General features: G+C 49.0%; 8 protein-coding genes across 8 annotated transcripts; 3 read left to right on the top strand and 5 right to left on the bottom strand.

Annotated features, from left to right (window-relative positions):
- Positions 1–2,668: 2,668 nt before the first annotated feature.
- DEU56DRAFT_928517 (uncharacterized protein) lies at positions 2,669–3,667 on the bottom strand (the record flags this gene model as incomplete). Its single annotated transcript, XM_041358643.1, has 5 exons — positions 2,669–2,724; positions 2,782–2,851; positions 2,906–2,968; positions 3,011–3,107; positions 3,159–3,667. Coding segments are annotated over 5 exons (795 nt in total), but the record flags the coding sequence as incomplete, so codon positions are not given.
- A 5,616-nt stretch (positions 3,668–9,283) lies between these two features.
- Positions 9,284–9,598, top strand: DEU56DRAFT_747014 (uncharacterized protein; the record flags this gene model as incomplete). The annotated part of the gene is made up of 1 exon (XM_041349245.1): positions 9,284–9,598. A coding segment is annotated over one exon (315 nt), but the record flags the coding sequence as incomplete, so codon positions are not given.
- A 1,421-nt stretch (positions 9,599–11,019) lies between these two features.
- DEU56DRAFT_760874 (uncharacterized protein) lies at positions 11,020–11,945 on the top strand (the record flags this gene model as incomplete). Its single annotated transcript, XM_041350477.1, has 4 exons — positions 11,020–11,073; positions 11,240–11,449; positions 11,497–11,568; positions 11,607–11,945. 4 exons carry the CDS (start codon positions 11,020–11,022, stop codon positions 11,943–11,945), a joined length of 675 nt encoding a protein of 224 aa, XP_041202611.1.
- Positions 11,946–12,938: 993 nt separating this feature from the next.
- On the bottom strand, positions 12,939–15,382 carry DEU56DRAFT_747020 (uncharacterized protein; the record flags this gene model as incomplete). The annotated part of the gene is made up of 6 exons (XM_041349246.1): positions 12,939–13,262; positions 13,386–13,471; positions 13,524–13,725; positions 13,893–14,207; positions 14,488–15,060; positions 15,113–15,382. 6 exons carry the CDS (start codon positions 15,380–15,382, stop codon positions 12,939–12,941), a joined length of 1,770 nt encoding a protein of 589 aa, XP_041202610.1.
- Positions 15,383–16,134: 752 nt separating this feature from the next.
- On the bottom strand, positions 16,135–18,115 carry DEU56DRAFT_835715 (Alpha/Beta hydrolase protein). The gene is made up of 8 exons (XM_041354758.1): positions 17,827–18,115; positions 17,313–17,572; positions 17,151–17,266; positions 16,993–17,098; positions 16,845–16,935; positions 16,630–16,790; positions 16,408–16,574; positions 16,135–16,358 (listed from the first exon to the last, which is right to left on the bottom strand). Exons 1-8 carry the CDS (start codon positions 17,847–17,849, stop codon positions 16,257–16,259), a joined length of 1,026 nt encoding a protein of 341 aa, XP_041202609.1. The 5' UTR covers positions 17,850–18,115; the 3' UTR covers positions 16,135–16,256.
- A 3,868-nt stretch (positions 18,116–21,983) lies between these two features.
- DEU56DRAFT_835703 (uncharacterized protein) lies at positions 21,984–24,254 on the bottom strand. The gene is made up of 5 exons (XM_041354757.1): positions 23,915–24,254; positions 23,734–23,865; positions 23,544–23,683; positions 22,513–23,491; positions 21,984–22,460 (listed from the first exon to the last, which is right to left on the bottom strand). Exons 1-5 carry the CDS (start codon positions 24,221–24,223, stop codon positions 22,233–22,235), a joined length of 1,788 nt encoding a protein of 595 aa, XP_041202608.1. The 5' UTR covers positions 24,224–24,254; the 3' UTR covers positions 21,984–22,232.
- A 179-nt stretch (positions 24,255–24,433) lies between these two features.
- DEU56DRAFT_873865 (inorganic phosphate transporter) lies at positions 24,434–25,321 on the top strand (the record flags this gene model as incomplete). The annotated part of the gene is made up of 7 exons (XM_041355898.1): positions 24,434–24,482; positions 24,540–24,649; positions 24,706–24,742; positions 24,795–24,817; positions 24,869–24,937; positions 24,992–25,187; positions 25,245–25,321. 7 exons carry the CDS (start codon positions 24,434–24,436, stop codon positions 25,319–25,321), a joined length of 561 nt encoding a protein of 186 aa, XP_041202607.1.
- Positions 25,322–25,486: 165 nt separating this feature from the next.
- On the bottom strand, positions 25,487–26,252 carry DEU56DRAFT_115855 (mitochondrial ATP synthase g subunit-domain-containing protein). The gene is made up of 3 exons (XM_041344624.1): positions 25,920–26,252; positions 25,631–25,857; positions 25,487–25,581 (listed from the first exon to the last, which is right to left on the bottom strand). The coding sequence occupies exons 1-3, from the start codon at positions 26,134–26,136 to the stop codon at positions 25,531–25,533; spliced, it is 495 nt and encodes a 164-aa protein (XP_041202606.1). The 5' UTR covers positions 26,137–26,252; the 3' UTR covers positions 25,487–25,530.
- Positions 26,253–26,608: the final 356 nt, after the last annotated feature.

Here is a 26,608-nt window from a genome sequence, read left to right as displayed (position 1 = left end):
AAAGTGTCGTATCAAGGGTGCAGAGCGGAGACCGAGGAATAAAAACGAAAGAGACGGAAGCCAGCTTGGGAAATTCCAGAATCCCGTGCCGTCGACGGTGTGGCGTCCATCATTCGTATTGTTATTTGCGCGCCTGCTGGGTGTGAGAGCTCACAGAGGAATCAGCGGGAACAATGATAGATGGAATGAAACACGGGCAGAAGCGGGGTTGTGGATACGGCCCGCATCAACGCTGTATCATAATGAGGAATACAGTATCCATCGTACTTCCACTGAATTGCTTCCTGACCGCTGTCGAATTAGGTTTGAAAATAGCGCGCATGTGGGCAGCGCTAACGCATACGGAACCTTCCATGATGTATCCAGCAAGCTTCTCAGAGGGTCAATGACTTAGGGTGCGTAGAAGGGAGACTCAAGTTCACCAGTACTGGAGTTATTGCCAGTCATCGGGATGCAGCAGAGCAAGGAAATACTCCACGACAGGGAAACACTGTCGTCGATAACGGAGGGATCATAATCGTGTGAACTTCAAGTTTGAAGGCGCGAAGTCAATAAGGAGAGGTCACGGTGGGACACAGTGAGTACGTCATCGGTATCGTTCGTCGAAAAAGTTAGAAGATCTGAATCGTCACGTCTGGGGTATCTGAACGAGAGGGGCTGTTGTCAGTCCTTGAAATAAAGCAGGAAGACAGTCGTTCCTGATTGTCAAGTAGTAGTAGTAGTACTGATCGGTGTGAATTATCTTGCTCGCCATGAAAAACGCCCGTATGTCTAGCTAGGGGCCACATTTAGCCGTCGCTGGAGCATGTCCGAGGGTTGTGATGGTAGCATCATGGATGAGCTACGGGAGACTCGGAAGCTACGCACCCTTGGAGGGTATAGATTTCCGAGGTTAGATATTTGCTTATATTCGTTTAGCGCTCGCAGTCAACACTGCAGCAAATAAAGCCTCGAGGAAAACGATGTGGGACCATTCCTTATCTTTCTTTGCTACAGACTGATTCAAATCGTCGACTGCTATTCGCAACGATGCCCAAAGGCAAGTCATCGAGGCTTTTGACTCGAGAAACCTACACATCTAACGAAGCAACAGCTCGTGAAAGCTTGGTACGTGACTAGGCTCAAAGATCATTTGGTTCACTCCAAATCACTGAAATCAACGGATCCTTCATCTAGCACCGACCTTGTCGCGAATTCGGTCAATTTCTGGGGACGATCAAGGGCAGTGTCAAAAATGATCTGAACAAGCTCAAACCTTCTGTGAGTCCACGAGCATGCGTACTGAGTGTCCTGGAATACGGCTAAGATTGCACGACAGCGCTCGGAGGATTCCCACAGCTGCAGCCCTGTTCCCCAAAATGACGACCATTATGAGCGTGTTTCATCAACCCCGAATATCGAGGTAGGTTCTCAAACTTGCCCTTCAGTCTATGCTCTCTCTCTAAATGTTGGTGGTCACATAGGCTGATACCCAATCGGCACTTCGGGGTGCACAAGAGGCTGCAAAGCATCTTGGGCTATCTCCACTTGATTTCCCTGCCCTTTCACTCATTCCCCAGTGGCTGACGGTGAGTATATTTTTACTGAGTGCAGACGAGGTGCTCATGCGCAACCACAGGGCCATTCCGAATTCAAAGATATCTCGTCCACTGCAATGGACGTACAGAGGGTTATTCAAGTCTTTGGCGGCATCATTTTACACAGCACACCACATCTGTATGTATCAGCACTCCCATTCTCACCTGTCAACTCTCCGCTATCCAGAAAGCTTTCCGCACGGTTTCCGAATGTTCTTCGTGCAGTATCTGGACGTGATATGAACTGGCCGGCTGTTCAGGCCATGCTCAAGGGGCACACCGATTCAGTTCAATCAGTCTCGTTCTCGCCGGATGGAACTCGCATCGTCACTGGTTCGGTGGATACGGCTGTTCGGTTGTGGGATGCAGCGATGGGGCAGCCAGTCGGTGAGCCCTTGCGGGGGCACACTCATTGGGTTCAATCAATCGTGGAATCAATGCGCCGGATCTCTCAAACAGTGGATGCGTGCCGGAGGGCATGACAGTCCGCTTGTCAAGATATCGAACTTTTGTCAAGTCGAGACTGTCGACAGTGCGCACAGTTGGAAAAAGTATGCGGGGGCATTAATTCCTATACAGTCGATCTTCCACGGACACCTCGATATTCTTGACATGTCGACCCTTGCTCTGCTCCAACTAGCCAATCGAAGCAGCAGTTGAATTCATATATCATTGTACATCTCCATCTTTGCTTTCTGTATGTTTTGCTTCCAATTGCCTTTCATGACTCGGACTTGTAATGTGTCGGAGCCTCCCGTCTCCTCCCGATGATCTTCTTCCCATACCACTCTACCTTTACCACCATTCACGATCCTTTACGGCTATTAATTGTGCGCCAACTTACATGTGTAAAAACTCAAATAGCACGAAGTGGGTATACACATTTCAAGCTTTCAAGTATGTACATATTACGTTTGCTAGGTGATATAAGAATCGTCTACGATGACTGTTCCGCCGTATTCCTACTGCATTGCACGTCCTCCAATACACGGTCAACTAGATCCAGCCTGGTATACTCTTCCCCAAGCGAGTTCTTGGAATCTGCAGAAGCATTCAGAGTGAGGGATAGAAATTAATGTAGGATAGCCATACTTGTCGTACAACGATAGCACACCCGCGCCAGCAACGATATTTGCACCTGCCCCAGCTTTGATCGCGCGTGTCAGACGGTTTACTGTATCACTTCAGCGCAAACTTGACCTACCGAACAATGACTTTGCACCCTCTTTGGCCATAATGTGCCTTCCGGCGTTGATAAAGAACTTGTATTGTACCTACATCATGATTAGTAGGTCGAGACGTGCTTTACACATGACAAGATGGTCTACCTTTTCCCCGGACGTCATCATCATTCGTCTCCTGATAGTGTGAAGCAGGAAACTCCCTGGAGACTTATGTTCAAGGTCATCATGATTTTACAACCATCGACTCACCGTCGTGCACATCCAACCCACAGCAAAAGATGCAGCAAAGTTACCGCGCAGATTTCCCACTAGAAACGTGTCCCTAATGATGCCGTATCCTCCGCGACTGCGTGACATCGTTTAACATGAAAATGCAGGCGTAAAAACGTAGACGCACTAAAGACCTCGATACACGCAGATGCCAACTACGCTGGGCATGGATCCTCTGTATAAGCCAACAATCCCGTCGGAACGGAGGCTCTGAAACCAGTCATCTCTAGTCAGGCCAGGCCGACTATTGACGACACCTGTGGCAGCCTTGTGTAAGTTCCAATCCAGAACTACGTCTCTGTGTCCTTGATGCCCTCTCGCCGGGAGCGAGCTGGAGGAGAACGGTGGCACGGTCTCCACCGATCTCTGTTGTCTCGAAGATGTCGACGTAGCCTGCTTCTGAGATGGGTGCGCCAATGCGGGCGACTCTGAAGGGTGTGGCGTTGATGATGCGAGCTGCGCGGCGGAAGTACAATTTGAAGAGCATTTTGTTTGAGAACGATAAGGTTGAAGTAGTGTTGAGGGAGGTCGCCGATGGATGAGCCTCTGATGATGACTTCTAGGTGATTTGATCTGTTGAGTTATAGTAGACGTAAAGGAGGAGAAAATACCCTTTCGAGTTGTTGTTCTTCGCCGCGAGTGAGTTGATCATTTCATTCGCATGTTGAGGACAGTGCTTTTTGGTTTGGTTCGGGCGGTGTCGAGGGTGGAAGTAAGGACAGCCAGTGTGAGTGTGAATGCTGCATCGAGAGGTTTGGTAGAAATTACCTTCGAATTGGTTTGCGGCCAAACACGTTGAACCCCTTGTACGGCTTTGCTGCCCGTCCGTAAGAATTACCTGAGCGCGCTGCGTAGCAAATGACGTCATCTAGGTGAATTGTTGTTTACCAGTAGATTTACCACCTCCAAGGGTGAGGTGGCGATGACGAGTGAAAGGAAAATTTAGACGTACTCTGGCATTGGCTTGCAGTTACCAAACCCGCGTTACAAGACTGCTAAGTACATAGCATGAACAGGCCAAGTGAAGAGCTCCGATCGGAATTCGGTAACGGCCAACCGAGGATCATCGCCGAGGGTACCGGTCAGGATGAACTTAACTTGTCTTTAAGGTCAGGACTACTTTATCAATATTCGAGACACATACACTGTGATTTGCCTGCACTCAATCATGGGCTATTGTCCAGGCTCGATGTACAGCTAAGTTGATCCACGACGGCATCCGATTTAACGCGCAAAGACTCGACGCGGCTGCCAGTGAGGCCCACGTTGAATGCCTGTACTTGTTCGTTTAGCGCTCGCAGTCAACACTACAGCAAATAAAGCCTCGAGGCAAACAATGTGGGACCATTCCTTATCTTACTTCGCTACAGATTGATTCAAATCATCGACTGTTATTCATAACAATGAGAAAAGGCAAATCATCGACTCGAGAAACCCAGATATCTAACGAAGCAACAGCCAGTGGAGGTTCGGTACGTGACTCCTCGGGATCACTTGGTTCACCCAAATTGATGCATCCTTTCGTCTAGCACCGGCCCCGTAGCAAAGTTCGTCGATTTCTGGGGAAGGTTAAGGACGGCGTGAATAACCTCAGAACCTCTGTGAGTCCACGTGAATGCGTACTGAATGTCCTGGAATACGGCTAATATTGCACAACAGCGCTCGAACGATTCCAGCAGCCGCAGCCCTGTTCCCCCGAACCCAGAGATCGAGGTATGTTCTCAGATTTGCCCTTCAGTCCCTGCGCTCTCTCTAAATTTTGGTTGTCGCACAGGTTCGGGCTGCTCCGTCTGGTGTGGAAGTGGAAGATGATCCCCAATCGGCACTTCGTGGTGCACAAGAGACTGCAAAGGACATCCACCCACTTTCGGGACCTGCGATAACCGTGGTATCTGCTGGCCAATCTGCACAAGATAATCTCGATACTTTGGACAAGTTCCAGGACACATATCTCCAACCCCTCAGGATATTTAACGCTGTTGTCGGGGAAATCGCGAATGTATGGGCCCTCCTCTCGATCACGACCGAACTAATCCTGTTCCATAGGTGCATCCATACGCAAAGATGGCACTGGGCATGTTGTCTTGGGCATCCAAAGTATGTTTACTTTTCCTCATTCCTAACTCCCGCTCAGTAACCATTTATGCAGATCATTCTAGCTCAAGTAGATCTCGACGACGCGGTACTCAAACTTCTTCAAAAGTTGGGTGAAGTCTACAGCTTCCTGACACAAGATAAGACGCTTGGCCGAATCTCGTCAATGCGCATTATCCTGGAGCAGATCTCTCAGCAGATCCGCGAATGCGCCCATTTTATCAAAAATTATGCGGAGACCAAGAACTTTTGTGAGTCTTACAAGCCTTTATGCTTTGCACTGTCTCAAGCTTTCTACCATTATCACAGGGAACCGACTCAGAAAGAACGTCATCTCCGAAACGAATGATACGATTCAAAAGTACAGCGACGTGTTGGATAAGCTCATGCAAAACTTCCGGGACGAAGTTACTCGCGACATAGCCATACACATCCATCGTATGGGTAAGGGTTCGGACGTCCTTGTGGCTTGACACATATTAATACTTTTTAGGAGAAACACTGGACCTCAGCGGTATAACTCGTGCAAAGGCCGCAGGACTAGATACCAGGAAACAATGCCTTCCAGGGACGCGCACAGAAATCATTTCTGAGATCACGAAATGGGTCAACAGCACCGAGGACAACGTTCCACAGGTGCTGTGGCTATCTGGCCCTGCAGGCAAGGGAAAATCGGCCATCGCCCACACCATTGCTAAGTCGTTCAGCGACGTGGGAGGGCTTGGTTCATGTTTTTGTTTTGACCGCCAGCGAGAAGCAGATCGTCGCCACGAAATGATCTTTTCTACGATCGCGCGCGACCTGGCTGACCGTGACCCGGAAATGAGGCAAGCATTGGCAGATGCGGTCCAAAACTCGAGTACGCTCGGGACTACAGCGGATATCCTACAGCAATGGCAGAAGCTTCTTATCGAACCACTGGGGAAGTCATCTAAATCAACTATCGGACCCATCGTGATCATGATTGATGCACTGGACGAGAGCGGTGGAGTAGAGACACGGGAAGACCTCCTCCGCATTCTAGCTGGAAAACATCGCGACTCTGCTGTTCCCAAAATCACAGACCTCCCAAACAACTTCCGCTTCATCGTTACCTCTCGCCCGCTCAGTGACATCAATGAGGAATTTCGGGGTGTTCAGCATATTCGCCAGATGTCGATGGATGATATTCCACCAGAAGTCGCAAAGCGGGACATCAAAGCCTACGTATCCCAGAAGTTGGAAGGGTCGGTTTTTCAGGACAGAGAGTTTGCAGTCCTCGCTGAGAAAGCTGATGGACTGTTTGAGTGGGCGCGTCTCGCCTGCGGATACATCAAACAGTCACATGATTGGCTATCTCCAGAGGAATGCTACGAGGCCGTGGTGTCAAGCAAGTCCGCTGAGAGGAGCATACTGTTGTATGACATGTATCGCCTCATTTTATCAAACATCATGCACATGGATCCGTCTACCAATGTCCAGCATTCGCAGAATCTGAATTCGAAGGCGCTAGCGAGATTTCGCTCAGTGATGGAACAAATTCTAGGCACAGCTGAACCCCTTCCTTTAGCTTCCCTGAACGCCATGAGGCTCCATTTTCCAACCCGAGAGGATCATTATGACATGGGGCCCATGGTAAAATCCATGGGTTCCCTCCTCAGCGGCACCACCAACCCAAATTCCCCAATACGACCCCTTCACACATCCTTCCGCGATTTCCTGACGGACCAACAGCACAGTAAAGAGTTTTTCATTGACATGTCTAAGGCGCAGCACGACCTTGCATTCGCGTCACTTGGAGTGATGAAACACGGTCTTCGCTTCAATATCTGTGATTTAACGTCTTCGTATCTTCCTAATTGCGATGATCCCGGACTGCAAGACCGAATCGAAACATGTATTCCCCCACATCTGTCCTATTCATCTCGATTTTGGACTTCACATGTACGAACCGCAGTCTTCGATAAGGACCTCGCGAAAGAAGTTAAATCATTCTTCGACCACGAGCGGCTATTTTTCTGGCTCGAGTCACTCGCCCTCATACATGCGCTCAGTGGTGCAGTTCCCACCCTTTCACACATTTCCCAGTGGCTGAAGGTGAGTAGATCGCTACTGAGTGCCAGATACAGCCCTCATGCGCAACCACAGGGCCACTCCGAATTTACAGATGTCTCGTCGACTGCAATGGACGTACAAAGGTTTATTCAAGTCTTCGGCAGCATCATTTTACACAGCACACCTCATCTCTATGTATCAGCACTCCCATTCTCACCTGTCAACTCTCCGCTATCGAGAAAAATTTCCGCACGGTTTCCGAATACTCTTCATGCAGTATCTGGACGTGACATGAACTGGCCGGCTGTTCAGACCGTGCTCATGGGGCACACTGATCGGGTTCAATCAGTCTCGTTCTCGCCAGATGGAACTCGCATCGCCACTGGTTCGGCGGATAAGACTGTTCGGCTGTGGGATGCAGCGATGGGGCAGCCAGTCGGTGAGCCCTTGCGGGGGCACACTGGTTCAGTTCAATCAGTATCGTTCTCACTGGATGGAACTCGCATCGTCACTGGTTCGGCGGATAAGACTGTTCGGCTGTGGGATGCAGCGACGGGGCAGCTAGTCGGTGAGCCCTTGCGGGGGCACACTGGTTCAGTTCAATCAGTCTCGTTCTCGCCTGATGGAACTCGCATCGTCAGTGGTTCTTGGGATGAGACTGTTCGGCTGTGGGATGCAGCGACAGGGCAGCCAGTCGGTGAGCCCTTGCGGGGGCACACTCGTTCAGTTTATTCAGTCTCGTTCTCGCCGGATGGAACTCGTATTGTCACTGGTTCTTTGGATAAGACTGTTCGGCTGTGGGATGCAGCGATGGGGCAGTCAGTCGGCGAGCCCTTGCGGGGGCACACTGAATTAGTTCAATCAGTCTCGTTCTCGCCGGATGGAACTCGCATCGTCACTGGTTCGGCGGATGACTCTGTTCGGCTGTGGGATGCAGTGACGGGGCAGTCAGTCGGCAAGCCCTTGCGGGGGCACAGTCAATCAGTTTATTCAGTCTCGTTCTCGCCGGATGGAACTCGCATCGTCACTGGTTCGGCGGATAAGACTGTTCGGCTGTGGGATGCAGCGACGGGGCAGTCAGTCGGCGAGCCCTTGCGGGGGCACACTGATTCAGTTCAATCAGTATCGTTCTCGTCGGATGGAACTCGCATCGCCACTGGTTCGGCGGATAAGACTGTTCGGCTGTGGGATGCAGCGATGGGGCAGCCAGTCGGTGAGCCCTTGCAGGGGCACACTGATTCAATTCAATCAGTATCGTTCTCACCGGATGGAACTCGTATCGTCACTGGTTCGGCGGATAAGACTGTTCGGCTGTGGGATGCAGCGACGGGGCAGCCAGTCGGTGAGCCCTTGCGGGGGCACGCTCGTTCAGTTTATTCAGTCTCGTTCTCGCCGGATGGAACTCGCATTGTCACTGGTTCTTTGGATAAGACTGTTCGGCTGTGGGATGCAGCGATGGGGCAGTCAGTCGGCAAGCCCTTGCGGGGGCACACTGATTCAGTTCAATCAGTATCGTTCTCGCCAGATGGAACTCGCATCGCCACTGGTTCTCGGGATAAGACTGTTCGGCTGTGGGATGCAGCGACGGGGCAGCCAGTCGGTGAGCCCTTGCGGGGGCACACTGGTTCAGTTTATTCAGTCTCGTTCTCGCCGGATGGAACTCGCATCGTCACTGGTTCGGCGGATGGGACTGTTCAGCTGTGGGATGCAGCGACAGGGCAGCCAATCGGCGAGCCCTTGCAGGGGCACACTAAGATAGTTCAATCAGTCTCGTTCTCACCGGATGGAACTCGCATCGTCACTGGTTCGGCGGATGGGACTGTTCGGCTGTGGGATGCAGCGACGGGGCAGCCAATCGGCGAGCCCTTGCAGGGGCACACTAAGATAGTTCAATCAGTCTCGTTCTCGCCGGATGGAACTCGCATCATCACTGGTTCGGCGGATAAGACTGTTCGGCTGTGGGATGCAGCGACGGGGCAGCCAGTCGGTGAGCCCTTGCGGGGGCACACTGATTCAGTTCAATCAGTATTGTTCTCACCGGATGGAACTCGCATTGTCACTGGTTCGGTGGATAAGACTGTTCGGCTGTGGCGTGCAGTGAGAAAGCAGCCATTGAAACAGTGCACCGAGTCAGATCATCCTGCATCCTCAGACAATCACTTCATTTGCTTCTCGCCCAACTCCATCCATGCGCTGTGCGACACTTCTGAGTTAATGGAGGAAGAATCCCATGACGACCGCAGTTCAACCCATTTGTCACTGAATGGTGACAGTGGATGGGTGGTAGGGCCCAAACATAGGCTGTTATTCTGGGTACCACCTGCTTCTCGACATTCATTTTATAGTACTGGGACTGCATTGGTGATACCCAGAGGTCCTGAGCTTGATTTGAGCCGCATGGCACATGGACGACACTGGCAAAAGTGCCGAGAGGAGTGAGTCTGTTCAACGTACTTTCCGTTCCTCGCACTTACTGAAATCGACGCTTGCAGACCTTAGCACTGCGATGATCGTATTCCAGCAATTGATCTGTCATGGATATTGCAGTCACAGCTTGAATGTGACACCAAATGTACAGTGAATCGTAATTTGTACTCTATTCTATACTGCATCCAGTCCGAGTTCAGGGTTGTTTGAGCAGAAGACTTGCTGAAGAGCTGACTGCGTGATACTCATCAAACTCCTGCTCGTTTGTGGGAGCACGTACTCACGGAGCAGGAATGCTGCTTCCATCAGAGATGCGCGTGCGCCATGCGGTGTGGATCGTCTTGAAGTATATTCATTGGTGCTTCATAGCGGATTGAGCAGCCGAACAGAAAACATCACGGTTCTGGTCATTCTGTGGCCGTTCAGGTTCCCGTTGCACCTAGTCATTAAGGGATCCAGGAATCTGAGAACAGGGTGGGATGAAATATGTGGTTCATTGTGTACGGTGTACAGTACAACATGCATGTCATCGCGATATCCACAACCAAGGCGGTGAGAACGAGAGCACGAAAATGATCCGTGTAAGGACCATGTGAACTGTGAGGGGTGAAAAGATATACGAGACAAGAACAAGCTGAAGGAAAGAAAAAGAGCACCTGGCAAGAGCAAGCGAACGGGAGACGAAATTGAGGCAAAGCGAAGAGTAGGAGCTAATATGAGCAGTTCCAGCTTGCCGAATTTAGGGGGATATTGGATGCAGGTGCACCATGGTGTCATAACGAGCGTCCTCGACAAAGACAAAGACTTCGATAGTCGAGCTCTAGAGACTCAACAGGAAGAGTCTGAGGACTGCAAATGAGTTCCGTAAATCTGCATTCAACTCGTAATAAATGTGACAATATGAATATATGCATATATACCAGACCAAGTGACGCAGACTGAGACTCACGAATCTGCTGAGGGAGCGTTCATAATACAGTTGGTCTTCGACACCCACAGGCCTGCAGCCCTCGGTCGCAAACGTAGTCATTGGAGGGCATCTTGACCACTTTATCCACTGCAACGCAACATAGGAAAAGCGCTCAGTACAATGGTATCTTCACTTCTGCTCCACAGGCCTGGGCGTGCAAGAGATCGTGGTCAGGGGGGAGAATAACATGAGAGTGTAGAGGTTTGCGCATTTGTTTGATGGGAGGTAAGATGATTAATGACGAAAGTTACGTGTCGAAAACGCAAGTTGAAACACTTTCCCACGATAACTTCTCTGATGGTGTGGCACAGTATAGACTGCGTGGGAGTCTTGCAATTGGATCAGGGAGGGAGTTGGGTGGGACGTTCTGATCCATCCTCGGGTATTTCAATGCCGTTACCAAATTCTGATTGGGACTTTTGACTCTCGTCGTCGTCCTTCGTCCAGTGATTCAGCTATCATAATGTTCTCCCTTGTCCGCATTTATCTGCTCAGGTCCCATAACACGAAACGTGAAGTTCGTGTTCCTGCTATCTACTTACTAGCACTGCGCTCAAGGATCCATTTGTGCACGCGCGTTTGGCAACTGCGGACCGTTTCCTACCATTTGGCCAATTACTGACTGAGTATGTCTATTTCCCTTTTACCCGTCATCCTGGTCACCACCTCGTCCTTGATGGTAGATCTGCAAGTGGACAACAATTCACCTGGATGCTGTCAGCTACGCTCAGATAATTCAGCTTGTAGACGATCAGACCTCGAACAGCAGTCTTTCATTGACAGGCAGCAAAATCGTACAAGGGATAGTGTTTGGTTACGGACCGGAAGGTAATTCTACCACTAACACTCACACCCCATCCCAAGGTATCCTCAAAAATGTCTCAAACGCGAATGTGACTGTCTTTACTTTTGTCGTTGACACCGCCAAACCAAAATAAAGGGTACCATCCTCGTCAAAAATGCGGACGAATTGATCAATTTCACCCGCGGCGAGGAACAACAACTCGAAAAGGTATCTTCTGCTTCTCTACGTCTACTACCACTCAACAGATTTTCAAAGAAATCACCTTTTCAGGCATAGAAGTCATCATCACAGGCTCGTCCATCGGCGACCTCGCTCTACACTCCCTCAATGGCTTCGACACTGCCGGACTCAAACAAAGTCCTCTCCAAGTTCGACCTCCGCTGCGCAGTTCGAATCGTCAACGTCACACCCTTCTCCGCATCAGCGCACCCACCCCAGAGCAAGCAGCACTTTTGAGACAACAAAGATCGGCGGAGACCGTGTCACCGTTCTCTGCCACTAATCACTTAGTTGTCACTCACGAATCGCGACATCGTGCTCATTGGCTGCTGTGGGCCAAGGCAAGCACTGCCAAAAGCCAGTAGTACTAGCACATAACCCTCTTCGAGCCCCGGTATCTCATTCTCTGCTTGCCGTGTCTGATAATTCATGGTCACATGAAGGTGGGCCTGGGACGATCAATTGGTCGGAGCCACCAATTCAGAGAAATTGGACACAAATGAGCTATTTACATTTGCTGGCGGGTGTTTCTTATTCATTCACACTGTTGCAATCGATCTCATTACAGATTAAATTTGAGCATGTCGGCCAGAACCAATCCCACAGGTATGACACGATGACAACGCAGTATACAAGGGTGGGGAGAACTGTATGCTTATATTGAGTTTCTTTCCAACGGTTTCAATATTGCGACCTCGAAACAGCCTACCAGCTGTGAGATGACAATCCTTCGAATTTTTCCGTCTGCAACGGCAGCCTCACCTCCAGTATTACGAATATGCAGAGACTCTCTCCTGACTGGCTTATCGATCTTGTGGAGCAACAATGGCCAGAAGTGTTACCCGATCGAAGTGCAAAATGCTATGAGGACACTGATGATGCGATCATTCGAGCTCATTTCGGATTTGGCGGATATCCACACCTTGGGCCGCAAAAATTGCTTCAATCCACAGGGTGGTTCGGTGCCTCCGGAGTGGTTCGCTGTGTTTGATGGTGATTTTGACGACGTACTTGACGATGACGAACTTGCGGTCATTCAAATTGACACCGTTCTTGTGCTCACTGCATGCTCTGATCAAGGAGACGAGTTTGAAGAGCGTCCTGTTGATGAAAAGATGGACTAGTACATGACCGAATTAGTCAGGCGTGCGCCCCCATGGTGGGTGAACTGCTGGTTGGGAGACTGAGTGGCCATCTACAGTGCATCGGCATCGACGTATTCTCATACGCGTCACTAATTAGTAGACAGGTTGACATTGCGGTTGAATCTCAACACATAAATATTCTACTGGCTCAAGATATCAAGACATAATCAACGCTAGAATGTTACAATTACTACTGTGTCAACGATCTCAATATTACATCCCATTTTCACGGCCGTGGTCAACTCCCTGGACAGAGGGACTATCAGTTGAGCTCCTCGTTGGCAGCTCTTCTTCGTCGGATGTCGTCCTCGCAAAACAAACATCTATCATGCCTGCACGACGCAAGTTGTCCTCCGTCGGATGCTCCACATCTTCCAAAGCTTCGTGGACGGATGGCGAATGATGACCCAACCACAACAGTTGCAGTGCGCCTGTATTTTGGATGGCAGCCTGGCTGTTGTGGGATGCATCGAATGCTCCTGTCATGTGTAGAGCCAATCCCAACATGATCACTGACGCAGAGGTCGCAAATAGCAGCTAGAATCAACTTCGACAAACTGTCATTGCATAGATGACGTCGTGAACTCACAGGAATAAGGGTGATCTGCAACGTGTATGCATCAGTCAAATAGAGAGAGGTTCTGTGTAGTTGGAACTGACATTGAGTCGTAGGGCAATCACCTCCTCATCGACAAGCGCCATCCCCTCACCAGGTGGAACTCCTCCATTGGATCCCATTCTGGTTGCTGAGGTAGGGATAGTATGAGTAAGAACACACCCATGCATATGGTCTCTTACAGATCCAAGTGACTTCTGCAACTGTTTGCGCAATAGCAGCTTCTAGTTTATCCAGTCTCAGGGTGAAATTAGAAACGGGAGGTTCTTCGCCGGCGGCCCATTGGTCATACTGAGCTGTGAGATTCAATCCTACCAATGACATGATATACCTAGAATAAAAGACTGTGGTTGAGGCATTGTAGGATGGCGGTGAAGGTAAAGTCTGAGCTCATCCACAATGGTGGGTTCACTGATATATTCATATCCACCTAAACCCTCACCGAATTGACACCCACTACCGCCTGAAGAAGACAAAACCTGACTCATCTTATGTAGACAACGGATCATTGAACTTTGATAACCCCTCAATACAAGTATTGTTCAACGCACAAATATTGACCACGGGGTAGATGTCCACTGATGCATTTCCCCCCATTGCGTGGATGGCTGCGAGATAGGGATCGGATTCTGTAGAGCGTTGGTTTGCATATCGATCACTACTGTGATATTGTTGGTCAACAGCGAGCATTGCACAAAATAGACTTCAATGGATGTGTTCGAATTTGCAGAAGGTTTGTTATCATGACTACATTCCGAGCAGGCCATACACACACGAAGGGTTCGATGCACCCGTATTTCCCACAGGCATCGTGTTTCCCGCAGGCATCGCAGATACCGCAGGTGCCGGTATCGGAGGTTCCCCAACTGATTTCCAAGTCATTGGTACCGCAACCTCCTTTCGTACTGAAGGCTCGATCTCCAACAAGGTAGAAATCATTAGCAAGACAGAAGGCTGTGCGAAACTCTGGTACTAATGTGGGGCAGTCGCGAATTAGCTTCAGAGTGCGCACCAAAAGCTTGGCACGAACGTCATTGACCGAGCTGGAAGGGGGCTGAACTACTTGTATCTGATCTGTCCCTGTAGGCATTTCTAAATATGATGAAATGATATTTCACACCATGCTGACGTACAGGGGGGGTTTACAGTCATTAAGAGAACATTTCCATTGCCAAATGGAGCACTTGCTGTGCTTTGATTCAGAGAGTATGTGACATTTGGAAGCAATCCACAACTCGAGGTCATCGTTGTGGCATTCACCGTTGCATACCCGACGATGGAGTTCGTCCGCGAGGTGTCGTAAACTGTATTATTGGATAACCCTATAGAAATAAGTCCAGGAAATTGACTGATAGCCGGTAAGGATGCAGTGACGACCTCCCAGTTCTCAACAACCCAGTCCAGGGTGAAGTTTGATGGATCTACCCATCCTAGTGTTGTTGACACATTAGTCGTCATAAAAGAATTGAATGTTTGAAATTGTAGGAGAGTGGAAGAGGTGACGTGCAGGACAGAAATGCATATAAGGTAGGTTGTCACTGCGGTAGTCGCCCACGATGATGCAGGGACACCAATTTGTTTCCAGACACTACTGAGTGCGGAGCCAAGGCCTCCCCATGCGCCGGAGATGTCGTGGATCGAGGTCAATTTCAGACGGCGTACAAGCGTCCTCGACATCGCAAGTCGTTGGGTAAGGAAGACTAGGACAACTGTATAGAGCTAGACGAAGTCTTGTGATTGGTGTATTGGTGAGATAACAGCGAGCACATACCGTGTAAAATGCTTGTAGTGAAGCGCTCAGTACCACAGGCCAAAAATCGGTGTTCGTGGGCGTGAATGGGAGAGTCACACGGTGTTCCCAGCGAGAGATATAAGACATGGTGAGGAAGACGTGTATCAGGACCAACATGCCGTGCAGCACGTAACATGTGCGTGCAGAGAATGATTTCCCGCTTGCATTTTCTGACGGATTTTTCGAGCGAGTCTTCCAGGACGCTGGGGCAAAGAGATATAGTTGTCGGCATATAACAGTAATTAACATGAGATTAACATACCGAACCAAGTACCTGGTGGTTGCATTATGGGATGCTCGCCGTTCGCGGTGCGGTTGAGGCCTCAGATTTTTCGAAGGGAAGAGGCAGCACTAATGTATCTGCGAGGAAGGTAAGCGAAGATGGGGTAGAACGGACGGTCCTGCAGCTGGGAATTGATAAGTTATGATAAAGGTATCTATGTAAAAGAAGATGCATTTCAGCATTCTTAATCGCCTGATTGCGATTCGAAGGAAAGAACCTGAAAGATTACAGCATCATGATCGCACTGCCGCTGATAATGATTCAGAATGCCGTCTGATATCAGTAGATATTTGCGGTGGATTCCGAGCCCAGCACTGTGCTGATGCCATGGTGTGAGATGGACAATACTTTGCATGCGATGAATCAATCGTAGAGCCGCTGAGGGCAGCAGTCCCCGCTCGGGCGTCGTAAAAGATGACTATGACACTGCGAGCGCTAAGGTCATGGTTTGGCAATTCGTTTGGTATTGCAAAATGTTTCGCCTCCCGTCATGACGACTCCACCAGTACTGAAAACGCTCACTAGAGAGCTAGAAAAATTTGTAGCCTTCGAGACTTTCAAAGCCTGGACGAAAAGATGATGACGGGCGAAGACGGGCTAGCTATGACTCAGTAATAAGGTATGTTTTTCTAACATTAGAGACTGCGTGCGAATTTTAGATTAGAGTTATATATTGCATAACTCAGGAGTGGGCGGCGGGTTTTATTGCGCTTTGCAAAGTGATCACACTTCATATGTGTGCACCATGTCTTGGACCGAGACCGTAATTCAGGTTGTCGCACGCAACAAACGAACTATAAAAAAGGCAAACAGCCAAAGACATATCTAACTACTTGTACTCTAAGCCTCCCCGACCCTCTTGATAATGTTCCCTCGAACCACAACGCGTTCATTGCGCTTCCAAAAATCTGCCGGAATTTCTGCTAGTTTCGTCGGATAATCCTAAGTTCACATCAATATACAAGGCGTTTATCGCAAATAACCGACGAACCTCGTGTACGAGATGTCCCACACCCGAACCAGCCATGACTTCAAGCCAGAATTTGCCCTGCATCTGGCCAACCATAAGTGTCGTGTCAAGGCGCTCTGCGCCTGCTAATACTAAGAGCCGTGCGGAGCGGAGGCCGAGGAATAAAGACGAAAGCGACGGGAACCAGCCTGAAAGAAAAATCAGAGTCATTGATGCAAGTCAAAAGAGCAACTGTAGACTTACTGTCCCAGTATGGTGCCATTGACCGAAGCGGCGTACGCCACTTGTATTTGAACCCAATATTTGCGCGTGTGCTGGGCGTCAGAGGGGAATCGGCGGGAACAACGATAGATGGAATTGAAACACGGGCAGAAGTGGGGTTATGGATGAGGCCCGTATTGACGCTGTATAAGCGGGTTTGAATACAACATCTATTGAAGGTGAAACGAAACACGGACTGCCACTCGACTGCTTCCTCAACGCTATCGAAACCCTCGGGTCGAGAGTTGAGAATTGCGTGCATGTGAGGCAGCGCTTCCACTGCTGTGCCTATTGGTGATGGGTCAAACTCGTGCAATTCATAAATTTTGGTGTAGCACTAAGTACCTTCTACTACATCCAGAACAGCCACTCCCGCGATATTATATTTGCGTTGCTGAAGTATGGGACACGCGCGAACGCATACAGATCCTCCCATGCTGTGTCCAACAAGCTATTCAGAGAATTATTGACTCGAGATGCGTTAAAGGGAGAATAGAGCTCACCATTAACGGTGGAGCTGCTGCCGCATCTGGGTAAATTGTTTGCAGCAGAGCACAGAAATCCTCCACGAGGACATTAATTGATAGGTCTTCATCAGACTCAGATGATGTCGTCTTTCCTGAAACACGGTGAGTATTCCACGTTTCTCTGAAGCGAATGCGTACCATGTCTTCTCGCATCAAATGCCAGAACACCGACGCTATCCCTCATGACCTCACTAATCTCTTTCGCGAGACATGCGAAACTTGTACCTGCGTATCCTGCGTCGTGGTGGAATACGATGACACCCCCTCCGTCGTACTTTGGGGGAGTGTAATATACCCGAACGTCAAGGGCTTGGGTGGGGAGTGATACCTGCAATGCCTGAGAAAAATATGATGCAGGACTTAATGACTTGAATACAGGATTTGGTGGCTTTGGTGTTCTGGTAGACGTGCTTAGCCGTGGTCTATACAACAATGAGAGAAAAAAGGATTGAAGGAATGGAAGGTAACATGATGTCATAACGAGCGTCCTCGCCAAAAACAAAGACCTCGATGGTCGGGCTCTAGAGACTCAACAGGAAGAGTTCAAGGACTGCAAATGAGTTCCATAAATCTGCATTCAACTCGTGATAAATATGTGACGTTGTGGATATATCCATATATACCAGACAAAGAGACGCAGACTGAGACTCACGAAACTGCTGAGGGAGCATTCATAATACAGTTGGTTTTCGACACCCACAGGCCTGCAGCCCTCGGTCGCAAACGTAGTCATTGGATGGCCTATTGACCATTTTTCGTGGCCCACTTTATCCACTCCAACGCAACATAGGAAAAGCGCTCAGTGCAATGGTATCTTCGCTTCTGCTCTACAGGCCTGGGCGTACAAGCGATCGTGGTCGGGAGGGGGGAGAATAACATCCTGGAGGTCTGCGAACTTGTTTGATGCCAGACTTTGCCACTGAGTGGGAGGAAGCTGAAGCACTTTCCCACGATGACAGACACTCCCAAATGCTGACTGTTGTCTACTTTGATATTGAGCGCTTTCACCAGCTTTGCAATTGGAGGCTGGATAGACGTCGCTTCCGCACAAAGCACATACTGTTTGTCCAACGTACCAATGTCATGAGACTTTCGGGCACTCGATGTCCCCTCTCGTCCTAGTGTGCGCGCCTAACACGATCATCCCTCCAATATGGTCCTCGTATTCCTCAGCAGTGTGGGACGTGTACTGTAAGGGATCTGCGTGTCCAAACGCGCTCGCAGATGGCATGATGGTGCCCAACAGTCGACCAGATTTCAGCGATGCAAATGACGTGGTCGCTATACGTCAGTGGGTGGAATGTGCAGAAGGACGAGATGAATTGGAGTCTGAGAGGTTGAAAATGTTTGTGGAGGTAAGTGCTGAGCCCGCAGATGAACGTGCAGACTAGGGGCTTATGTCAACCGCATGGAGTGCAGAGGCCGACCATGGGGTTCCCTTGATGGATGACTTGGGGCTGTATTAACAAATATCGTTACTCCAAGATTGTCAACGGCGGTGTGCAAACTCACAATTCCAAACGTCGTTCTGTGTTGCTGGATATCACGACGCTGAATCACACTGATTACCGCAGTACATAGGTAAGCACATCCAAAAGTACCATTGTTTATTTCCTAACTCCTACAGCAGATCCCCAACTTGCTCCAGCACCATGCTCTTCATCAGATAACCCGTGTGTGAAACACTAAACCACGCAAAATGAATGAAGCACCCCTCCCCCACGCATATCACTCATACAACCCCAAAATCCCACTTATGGATGAAACCACACTTCGCAAACTCTCGCGCAGAGCTGTAAAAGCTAGCTGAGGTGTGGTTCGCGTTTCTTGTCCTGAATGTTAATCACTGACCTTAAAACAAGAGCACCGTGACAAAGTGAAATTGAACATGAAGGGCGCGGTATTCGTTAGGGAGTTATTAGAACTCTGTAAGGTTATTCCGCTACTGTACGTCCCCTGCTTCATGTTCGATGTCATAAATGGTTCTGACAATCGCTCAGCCAAGACGAAGAAAGCAAAAAGTAAAAGTTTCCGACCAAAACAAACGCGGTCCAGTGGCCAGATAGGCAAACTCCAGTACTCCCAACCATCATGCGCGACGGACGGAATGTGTGTGAAAGTGACACTAAGTATGTCCGCCACCTAGCAACCCTACCCCTCTCAACGTCAGGGTCCCACCACGTCGAACAGATAGATTCTATAGGCATGAAAGATGCAGATCTATACCAACGGGTAGCGACAGCGTTGAGGAGCGGGCAATGTGCAGTCGTGCGTGGCGCAACACGCAGCTGGGTCCCGAAGAGGTCCCCGCGGAGTGTCTGGTTGAGTGCAGAATAACTCCATAGCTGCGTACCAACCACCACGGTCAGTTGAAACACATATGCTCTGCCACTTCTTTGCTCATCCTTGTCCTTAGACATGAAACAGGGCGCACTCCCGCATAGATGCAACAATAGGCCGGCTGTTGTCTGGGACTGACGATCCTAATGTGCTACGTCTACTAGTTGAGCGTTAATTCTGACCCTCAAGTTGGATTACGCAGGTACATAACGCGAGTGCAACCTGGAATATTATTCGATTGCTGCCCCTTCACAAGACTTGTCATCACCTAACCCTCATCTCGTCGTCCTACACACAGGCATCTCCCAAATTTTGCATATGAGCGGTGCAGCCGAGGTATTTGCACAGATCTTGGGCAAATATATATGACGAGGCAGCAGAAGGTAATGCCGGAATTCCGGTGCGTCAACTATCTTCAATGATGTCTGTCCTGTATATCGGTGCCTCATTGGATTTCCTAGTATCTCGCAACTACATGGAGCTCGTTGCATTCATTTTGACAGTGTATATGTTTGAAATGTCACCTGTCTTTTTCGTCTGACGTCTAATGTGCTCGAATTGCGCCTCCACGTTTCACGGCTATTGTCTTCATCAGTGACTCGGTCACACAATTCTAGTGGATAAAATTCAAACATGCACGACAGGTTTCTCAGATGCTGGAGGATGCTTTGTGCCGAGAGCTGCGTGAAGCAATCAAAGGGACCAGGCAGATGTCTTGTCTCGACAAAAGTTCTGACTTCAGTTCAGCAATCTGCATTTTGTGAACACTAAACCGTTGTCGATTAATGGACTTTGGCTTCTACAGCGGCTTGCCAGTGACAGACAAATCCGCACCAAGATTGACAGACAAATCCGCACCAAGATTGACAGGAATAACTAGCGCCTGCTGTTCATGAAAGCAATAGATTCGAAGAAAGCGCTGTTACTTCATGGAACCAATTTACAACAATATATTCCGCGCTATATATGCGTATATGTACTCGAACGAAAATAAGGATCTCTCCCCGAAAAAAGCTGCTAAACATCTACACAAATAAATGTATGCGTACATGTACTCGAACGAAAATGAGGATCTCTCCCCGAAAAAGGTGCCAAAAATTTAAACAAATAATCGAATGTGACGAAAAGAGAACGAATAATTGTATGAACGAAGAGATGCGATGTGGTGGTTGCATGCAGAGTACAAATGACATGGTATATGTACATCCGCGAAACAAAAATTTCGTGGCATAATGTTGCTGGAGAGTGTGCTTGTGGTGATATTGACGATGAAAATGATACTGTTCACAACCCTGCATTCAAGTCACTTGCAGAGCCTGTTGATGTAGAATGAGGACCGTGACCAGCGCGATAGTTTTTAGGAAGACATACCGGAACTCAATAATGTTACCTATAGTGATAAGCTCGCAAGAGGCGCTTAAGCTACCACGCAGTATGCGCCTCCGCTGCTGCTACTGGATTCCTCATCCGTAGGCACCGAGGCAACATGTGATGATTCCTCAAATTGAGAGGTAGTGAAGATGGAGGTGAAAGTAGTGAAGGCGTCCATTTCAGATTGTTATGAGCGGGGGATGGCTTTTGAATAGAGTGATTGCTCTGCTCTGAAGACTGAAGACGGGTGACTGAAGTTGGGAGGAAAAGAACATATAATCACGACATTATATACGTTCGCAACGGTCCACGGCTAGAGCAAAGCAAAGTTTAGGTGTAGGCACAAAGTTTACCGGAAGCGTTTGGAGAAGTTCCGGTCTAATTGTCTTGGCCGTCTGTAGTCCATTTCAAGCCGCTGATGGGATAAAACGTCTTAGGCGGTCGAAGCGATTCTGTGAACCTATTAGCGCGAAAACAATAAGAATCACTTGAAGTGGACTGATGATGAAGTCGTTTGACAATAAGCCTGTATCGATGTCCAAATAAGGAAGTGGAACGCTGACGAAACAAAAAGCAGCAACTCACGAGCGCTACGTCCAGAGGTTTAGCACACATCAGAAATATATGAGTATGATGCCAGACAAACCTGGGAGATCTAGCCGCCCATGCTGAGGAGCACAGCACCGCGGTCGAAGGAACAGGTTATACATATACTTATATTGAATGAATATCGGCCTAGCTGCATATATATATTACCTTCTAGTCTATGCAACGAATGACTTCTTCATGCTGAAATGACAGCTATTCGTCCAATTTCGTCTCGCGTGTCATCCGGTCACTATAAACTTCATAGTTCAGAGAACGGGCAGATGCGGCAAGAGTTAAATGGTCCGCAAGGTTTTGTTGGCAAGTTCCTTGCAACTACAATAAGACGTGCACTGAGGAAAGCAACATATCATCATCCTGACTCAGTGGACGAACCTACACACTATCCCCCTGGACGTTCGGGGAAATTTTGCATTCAAGGGTCATCGTGATGGTGCCTTCAGAGAGTGGTCAATCGTAGATTTGGAATGTCTCATATGATTCATATCCGAAGGTCTAATCACATATGTCATTGCTCTGAACCTATGGACAATGAAAGCTCATTATGCTTGAAATTTGCCCTCACTTCACCGGCCCCCGGTGCGGTTTCTCATTGATATAGGTGCATACTAAATCAAACATATCTCATGTATGAATTATCCGACAATGCAGACACAAAAAAACAATAAAGTAGTGGAGCAGATCCGATTCGGTTGCTCATCAAGTTGTGTGATAGAGGATAGTCCATGTGCCGCCGCGCGGTCACTCTGTGTCTTCAGCAAATTTGTTTTCCACTGGCGCAGGACCAGCCTCACCACTCTTGGGCATAGAGGCACGTTCCCCGTGCTCACTAGGAGCTTGTCCCGCAGCGTCAGATGAACGTTCGCCATGTGGAGGTCGTCCTTCAGGTGCCTTCTCCTGCTGACGCTTGCTTGGGCGTGACGAAGCCGTGCCATCATCATGGCTCATCGACGACGCTCGTTTTTCTGGCTGAGCAGAAAGATCATCGGTGGACACGTCAACCAAAAATCAAGACACTTACAGCGTAGCCATTCTGACGAGTTCCATTGGAAGAATTCTTGGCAGGGGTGGAGTAAGAAGGCGGAGCAATATGTTCCTCGTCATCATCATCATCATCGTCGACGACAGCATCAGCATCTTGATACAGGTCATCCTCATCATCGTCTTCTTGCTCCTCTTCCATGCTAGACCCATCCTCGTCCTCATCCTCTTCGTCACTAACATATCCAGCGGAACGGACCGCCGCCTCAACTGGACCCCCGCGGTCCATTTGTTCGCTAGCGACGAGATAACGAGCACATAGCATTCTGACATCATTCCACCACTCCATCATATCCTCATGACTACGAGAACGGAATGACCAAGCATGCTGGCCACCCGTCATGGGCAATTTGAAGGAGCCGTGTTTAGTGGTACCCGTACCGTCTTTGCGACCCTCGATATGGAACTTGTGAGACTTCGAAGACGGCGTTGATGGAGGGCCGAGCGTGCACGCCGGAAGGAACAATGAAAATATTGGCGTTTGACTGCCTGATTGAGATGGGTCAGATGTCGCAAACTCATGTAAGAATCCTGCGGGAGTGAGGACATAGTAAGCCTCGCGATAGGTCCTTGTGAACCTCTTCTTGCGTTCAAGATGTCCGGTATGCACGGCTATGACGGAGGTATCTTCTTTGGAAGGGTATTGAATAGTTTCTGGATTTCGCAGAGGGGTCTCGGGATCGAGAAGATGGTCGGATCTGGCTGAAAATGATATCCACTCCCGGTCTGGCGCCAATGAGACCATGTTTCTACCCATGGTATGCCATGTATCTTGCACTGAATTGGTCATTCGAGATCGCCACTCATCATAGGTTTGCCACGCCGACTGAATGGCGCGTACGATTCCTTCCTCGAAGTGGGCAGAGTTTTGTTGCATGATAATAATGGATTTCTGAAGAGCATTTTCTTCGTGTACCTGCTTCTGCAATTGTCTCATGACCGCTATGTTGGCAACATAACTGCCGGCCCGTCAAAGGTGCATCTTATCGCAGAAGGCGTTGAAGTGCTCACGGATCGCTTTTATTAGTCACGCCCATCGGGGTATTCTTGAAAATGCTGACACTCGTTGCCAGTTCGCCGATCATTCTTCCGGATAGCTCGCGTTCTTTGGCAACGCTGGTGGCCAATTTGCCAGTGTCGTTTTGAACATTCTGGCCGAACTCAGGTTGTGGTGCGTACACTATTAAGGCAGAGTACGCACCTTTATGTGCGCTTTAATCTCTGCGTGCAGTTTCTGTAGATGTTGGACGATGGAGCTGTCGACGGTCCGACCTAAATTTGCATGCTGGTCGGCGATGACGCGTGTTTTATCGCGAATGCCGTAATATACGTCCTGAGGCATTGTCTAAGGAAAACAGTGGAGCTATTGTGGATCTCCATACCTGCAGGCCACCTTCGCCCAGAAATTGATTTCCTGAGCGGAAAGGTACTTGAATAACTGCGCCAAGCTTTGTGTATTCCTTGGCGATGTTGTTCTCAATATCGGCGACGCCTTCAAAGTAACTGATGAGTTGCTTCACAATGGCTTTCCACGAGACGAATCGCTCGATAAGAATATCGGATGGGCGGAGATCCTGCGGGGCAACGTTTTTCTTGATGAGAGATTGGTTGCGCGACACTGTCGAGCCGTGCTTGCTGGCACGGGAAACAGAGGTCGCGCGGGAAATGGTTGCAGCCTCGTTGTTATACATGGGAGCTCGATTCGAAGATGGAGTGTCGAGGTCAGCTTTATAATGCAGTTTATCATGGAGTCGACGTCATACACAGCACCTGTTTTGGAAGTGTGTGACATAATGTCACATGCACAGACGTGTCACAGAATTCAGTCACGCTGTTTTCCAAGCCTTACTCTCAGACACTTCAAGCTTCAATTTTTCAAGGACTACGTGGTCAACGTCAACATGAACTCCGGAATACAGAACATCGTCATTTCCCTTGGCGCGATGCAAGGTGAGCATATACTCTTTCATTCCGGAGACTACTAACGTTCGTGTGACGTGTTCTCAGTTGCCCGTCGAATTCCATTCGATGACCCGGAAGTTCTCAACTATGTACGGATGGGCTATGTTGCAAGTCAAGTCATCATTATGGGTGCATACTTCTTCGTTTCCTACAAGGTCAGTAGTAAAATTTGGAACACGTACGTGGCATCTGAATACGTGTGGTTACACAGGTCAGGCAGAAGAATGACCAGACCGTCTTGAAATATGGTTAGTCCCCTCTTTGATTTTTTTTCGCTGTAAATCTAATTGTTTGTACTAGTCGATGTTGCTCAAAATCCCATGGTAATATCCTATTCGTATGGAAGCACTGCACGTTTGGCTTACATGCATTAGTCGACCGACCCGGGAGGACTCGTGACCACGACTGTCCGTGACTACGACCTGTCAGAGACGTCAAAACTGGTACGTCACTCTTTTGTGAAAAAAAAACAGGAGTTTATTCCGCGATTTTTATAGCTTCGTGCTGCGTACTTTGGTGTCGCCATGATGGCCTTCTTCCATATCTACATGAAGTACACGCAGCCTCTCTTTATTCAAGCCCTTATGGGTCTGAAGAATCTATACGACGCAAAGCCTGTTGCCATTCACATTCTTGGGAAGCCCGCGGAAGGCGACCTCAAGAGACCGTTCAAGGCTGCATCAATGTTCGGAGGCACGTGAATTTCCCCATGCGCTTATTGCGTCACCTAATTAAATATCGTGTTTTCAGCTGCAGCTGGCCCGCAAACAGACGCAGCATCGATCACGGAAGCAGAAAAGAAGATTGGTGCAAAGAAAGAGGATTAGAGGGTCTACTTTATATTCTCTGGCTCTACATGACTTGGATATCTATTTCATCGTCTATGACTTATGAATGTGGTGTAATATTACCCACTCTCTGTCACGGAAATTCAAAGGGCGAAGAATAACATCAGCATGAGAAAATGTGAGATGTCTATGCAGTAGAATCAGTGTAGAATGCGAGAACATGCTTTCGCTGATAAATAATATGTTGTCTAATGGAGATTGTATCCGACAGCGCTTCTCCGTCCGACAATCTCTCCAATCTGTCGACATGTCAACAATCGGAATACCGCAGACCAACGTCAAACAAACCTTGAAGATACCATATGCTTCCACGGCATATATAGCGACCTTGGCCCACTCCCCGGAGCTGAGAATCCCTCGCCAATACGCTGGGCTGCTAGCACGACCCCATAGTGTCGAGTATGCGCTTCTCACCACCGCAAGGTCAGTGGGAGGTTGCAAACGCTCCGCCACGTAAACCTGCTTCAGCAGTTCGCGCGCAACAGACAAGTTGTACATCACAGGTTGGCGGTACGCTGAACACAAACAGCGCTGTAATTAGGATCTGCAAAAGGTAAAAGCTCACGAGACTACGTACATCCAAGCATGCTTCCAGCACGTTCGCCGAGGGGACCAAGGAACTTTTTGGAGCTCTCCCAAAGCTTTTCCGCAGTCTTTTGGGCGGACCCGAGCGCGTCCTGAGTTTTCTTCTGAGCTGTCTCCGCGTTTGAGCTGGCAAAGCGCGAATACTGTGTTGGTAGACGGCGGGGACGAGCCGCCTGTCTGAAGGCAGATGTGGAGACTGCAGACCGCATTTTAGGTGTCTCCGAGCAGGTAGACCACTAGTACTGAAAGGAATGTGACGATGCGGAGACCAACGATGAGGAAATAAAGAGGGTGGGAAGTTTTGCAGAAATACCCTTTCCGGTTATGTCCGACGCGCTTTTCTACATGTGTCGCCAACTTCAAGACTCAAGTACTCGAGCAGGTAGGGAAATCACGCTCTGCAAGACGTTTTGTGCTTATTGTGCAGACCCCCATGTGATATGCCTAGGAATATTCTGCACTGTGATTTGCATTCAGGGCTCTTGAAGCTTGAAGCTTACAGAATAACCCTGATTCCTGGAATTATGTTTGTGCGCCATTCGATGTCAGGTCGAACTGGGAAACGAACACAATTCAAGGCAGCATGATGTCTTGTCTACACGCAATGGAGTTGGTCCCATGCGACCTTCTGCCGTTAAACCTCTACTTGCCACGTAAAACCGTTGGGTGCGTCACCCCACG

This window comes from Suillus clintonianus (assembly GCF_016758775.1).
Source record: "Suillus clintonianus strain FC179 chromosome Unknown DEU56scaffold_133, whole genome shotgun sequence".
Classification (NCBI taxonomy): domain Eukaryota; kingdom Fungi; phylum Basidiomycota; class Agaricomycetes; order Boletales; family Suillaceae; genus Suillus; species Suillus clintonianus.
This window is presented reverse-complemented; position numbering and strand designations above follow the sequence as displayed.

What these genes read in the sequence shown, in the direction of transcription:
- DEU56DRAFT_835703 (XM_041354757.1), bottom strand. Translation starts at nt 24,223, where the DNA reads ATGTATAACAACGAGGCTGCAACCATTTCCCGCGCGACCTCTGTTTCC. An exon ending in TGGGCGAAGGTGGCCTGCAG is followed by an intron (nt 23,866 to 23,914) that starts GTATGGAGATCC and finishes ACAATGCCTCAG; the next exon opens with GACGTATATTACGGCATTCG. An exon ending in AGATTAAAGCGCACATAAAG is followed by an intron (nt 23,684 to 23,733) that starts GTGCGTACTCTG and finishes GAGTTCGGCCAG; the next exon opens with AATGTTCAAAACGACACTGG.
- DEU56DRAFT_835715 (XM_041354758.1), bottom strand. Translation starts at nt 17,849, where the DNA reads ATGAATGCTCCCTCAGCAGTTTC. An exon ending in TGTTCTGGATGTAGTAGAAG is followed by an intron (nt 16,936 to 16,992) that starts GTACTTAGTGCT and finishes CATCACCAATAG; the next exon opens with GCACAGCAGTGGAAGCGCTG. An exon ending in AATGGCACCATACTGGGACA is followed by an intron (nt 16,575 to 16,629) that starts GTAAGTCTACAG and finishes TTTTTCTTTCAG; the next exon opens with GCTGGTTCCCGTCGCTTTCG.
- DEU56DRAFT_115855 (XM_041344624.1), bottom strand. Translation starts at nt 26,136, where the DNA reads ATGCGGTCTGCAGTCTCCACATCTGCCTTCAGACAGGCGGCTCGTCCC. An exon ending in TGCTGGAAGCATGCTTGGAT is followed by an intron (nt 25,858 to 25,919) that starts GTACGTAGTCTC and finishes GTTTGTGTTCAG; the next exon opens with CGTACCGCCAACCTGTGATG. An exon ending in AAGCATATGGTATCTTCAAG is followed by an intron (nt 25,582 to 25,630) that starts GTTTGTTTGACG and finishes ACATGTCGACAG; the next exon opens with ATTGGAGAGATTGTCGGACG.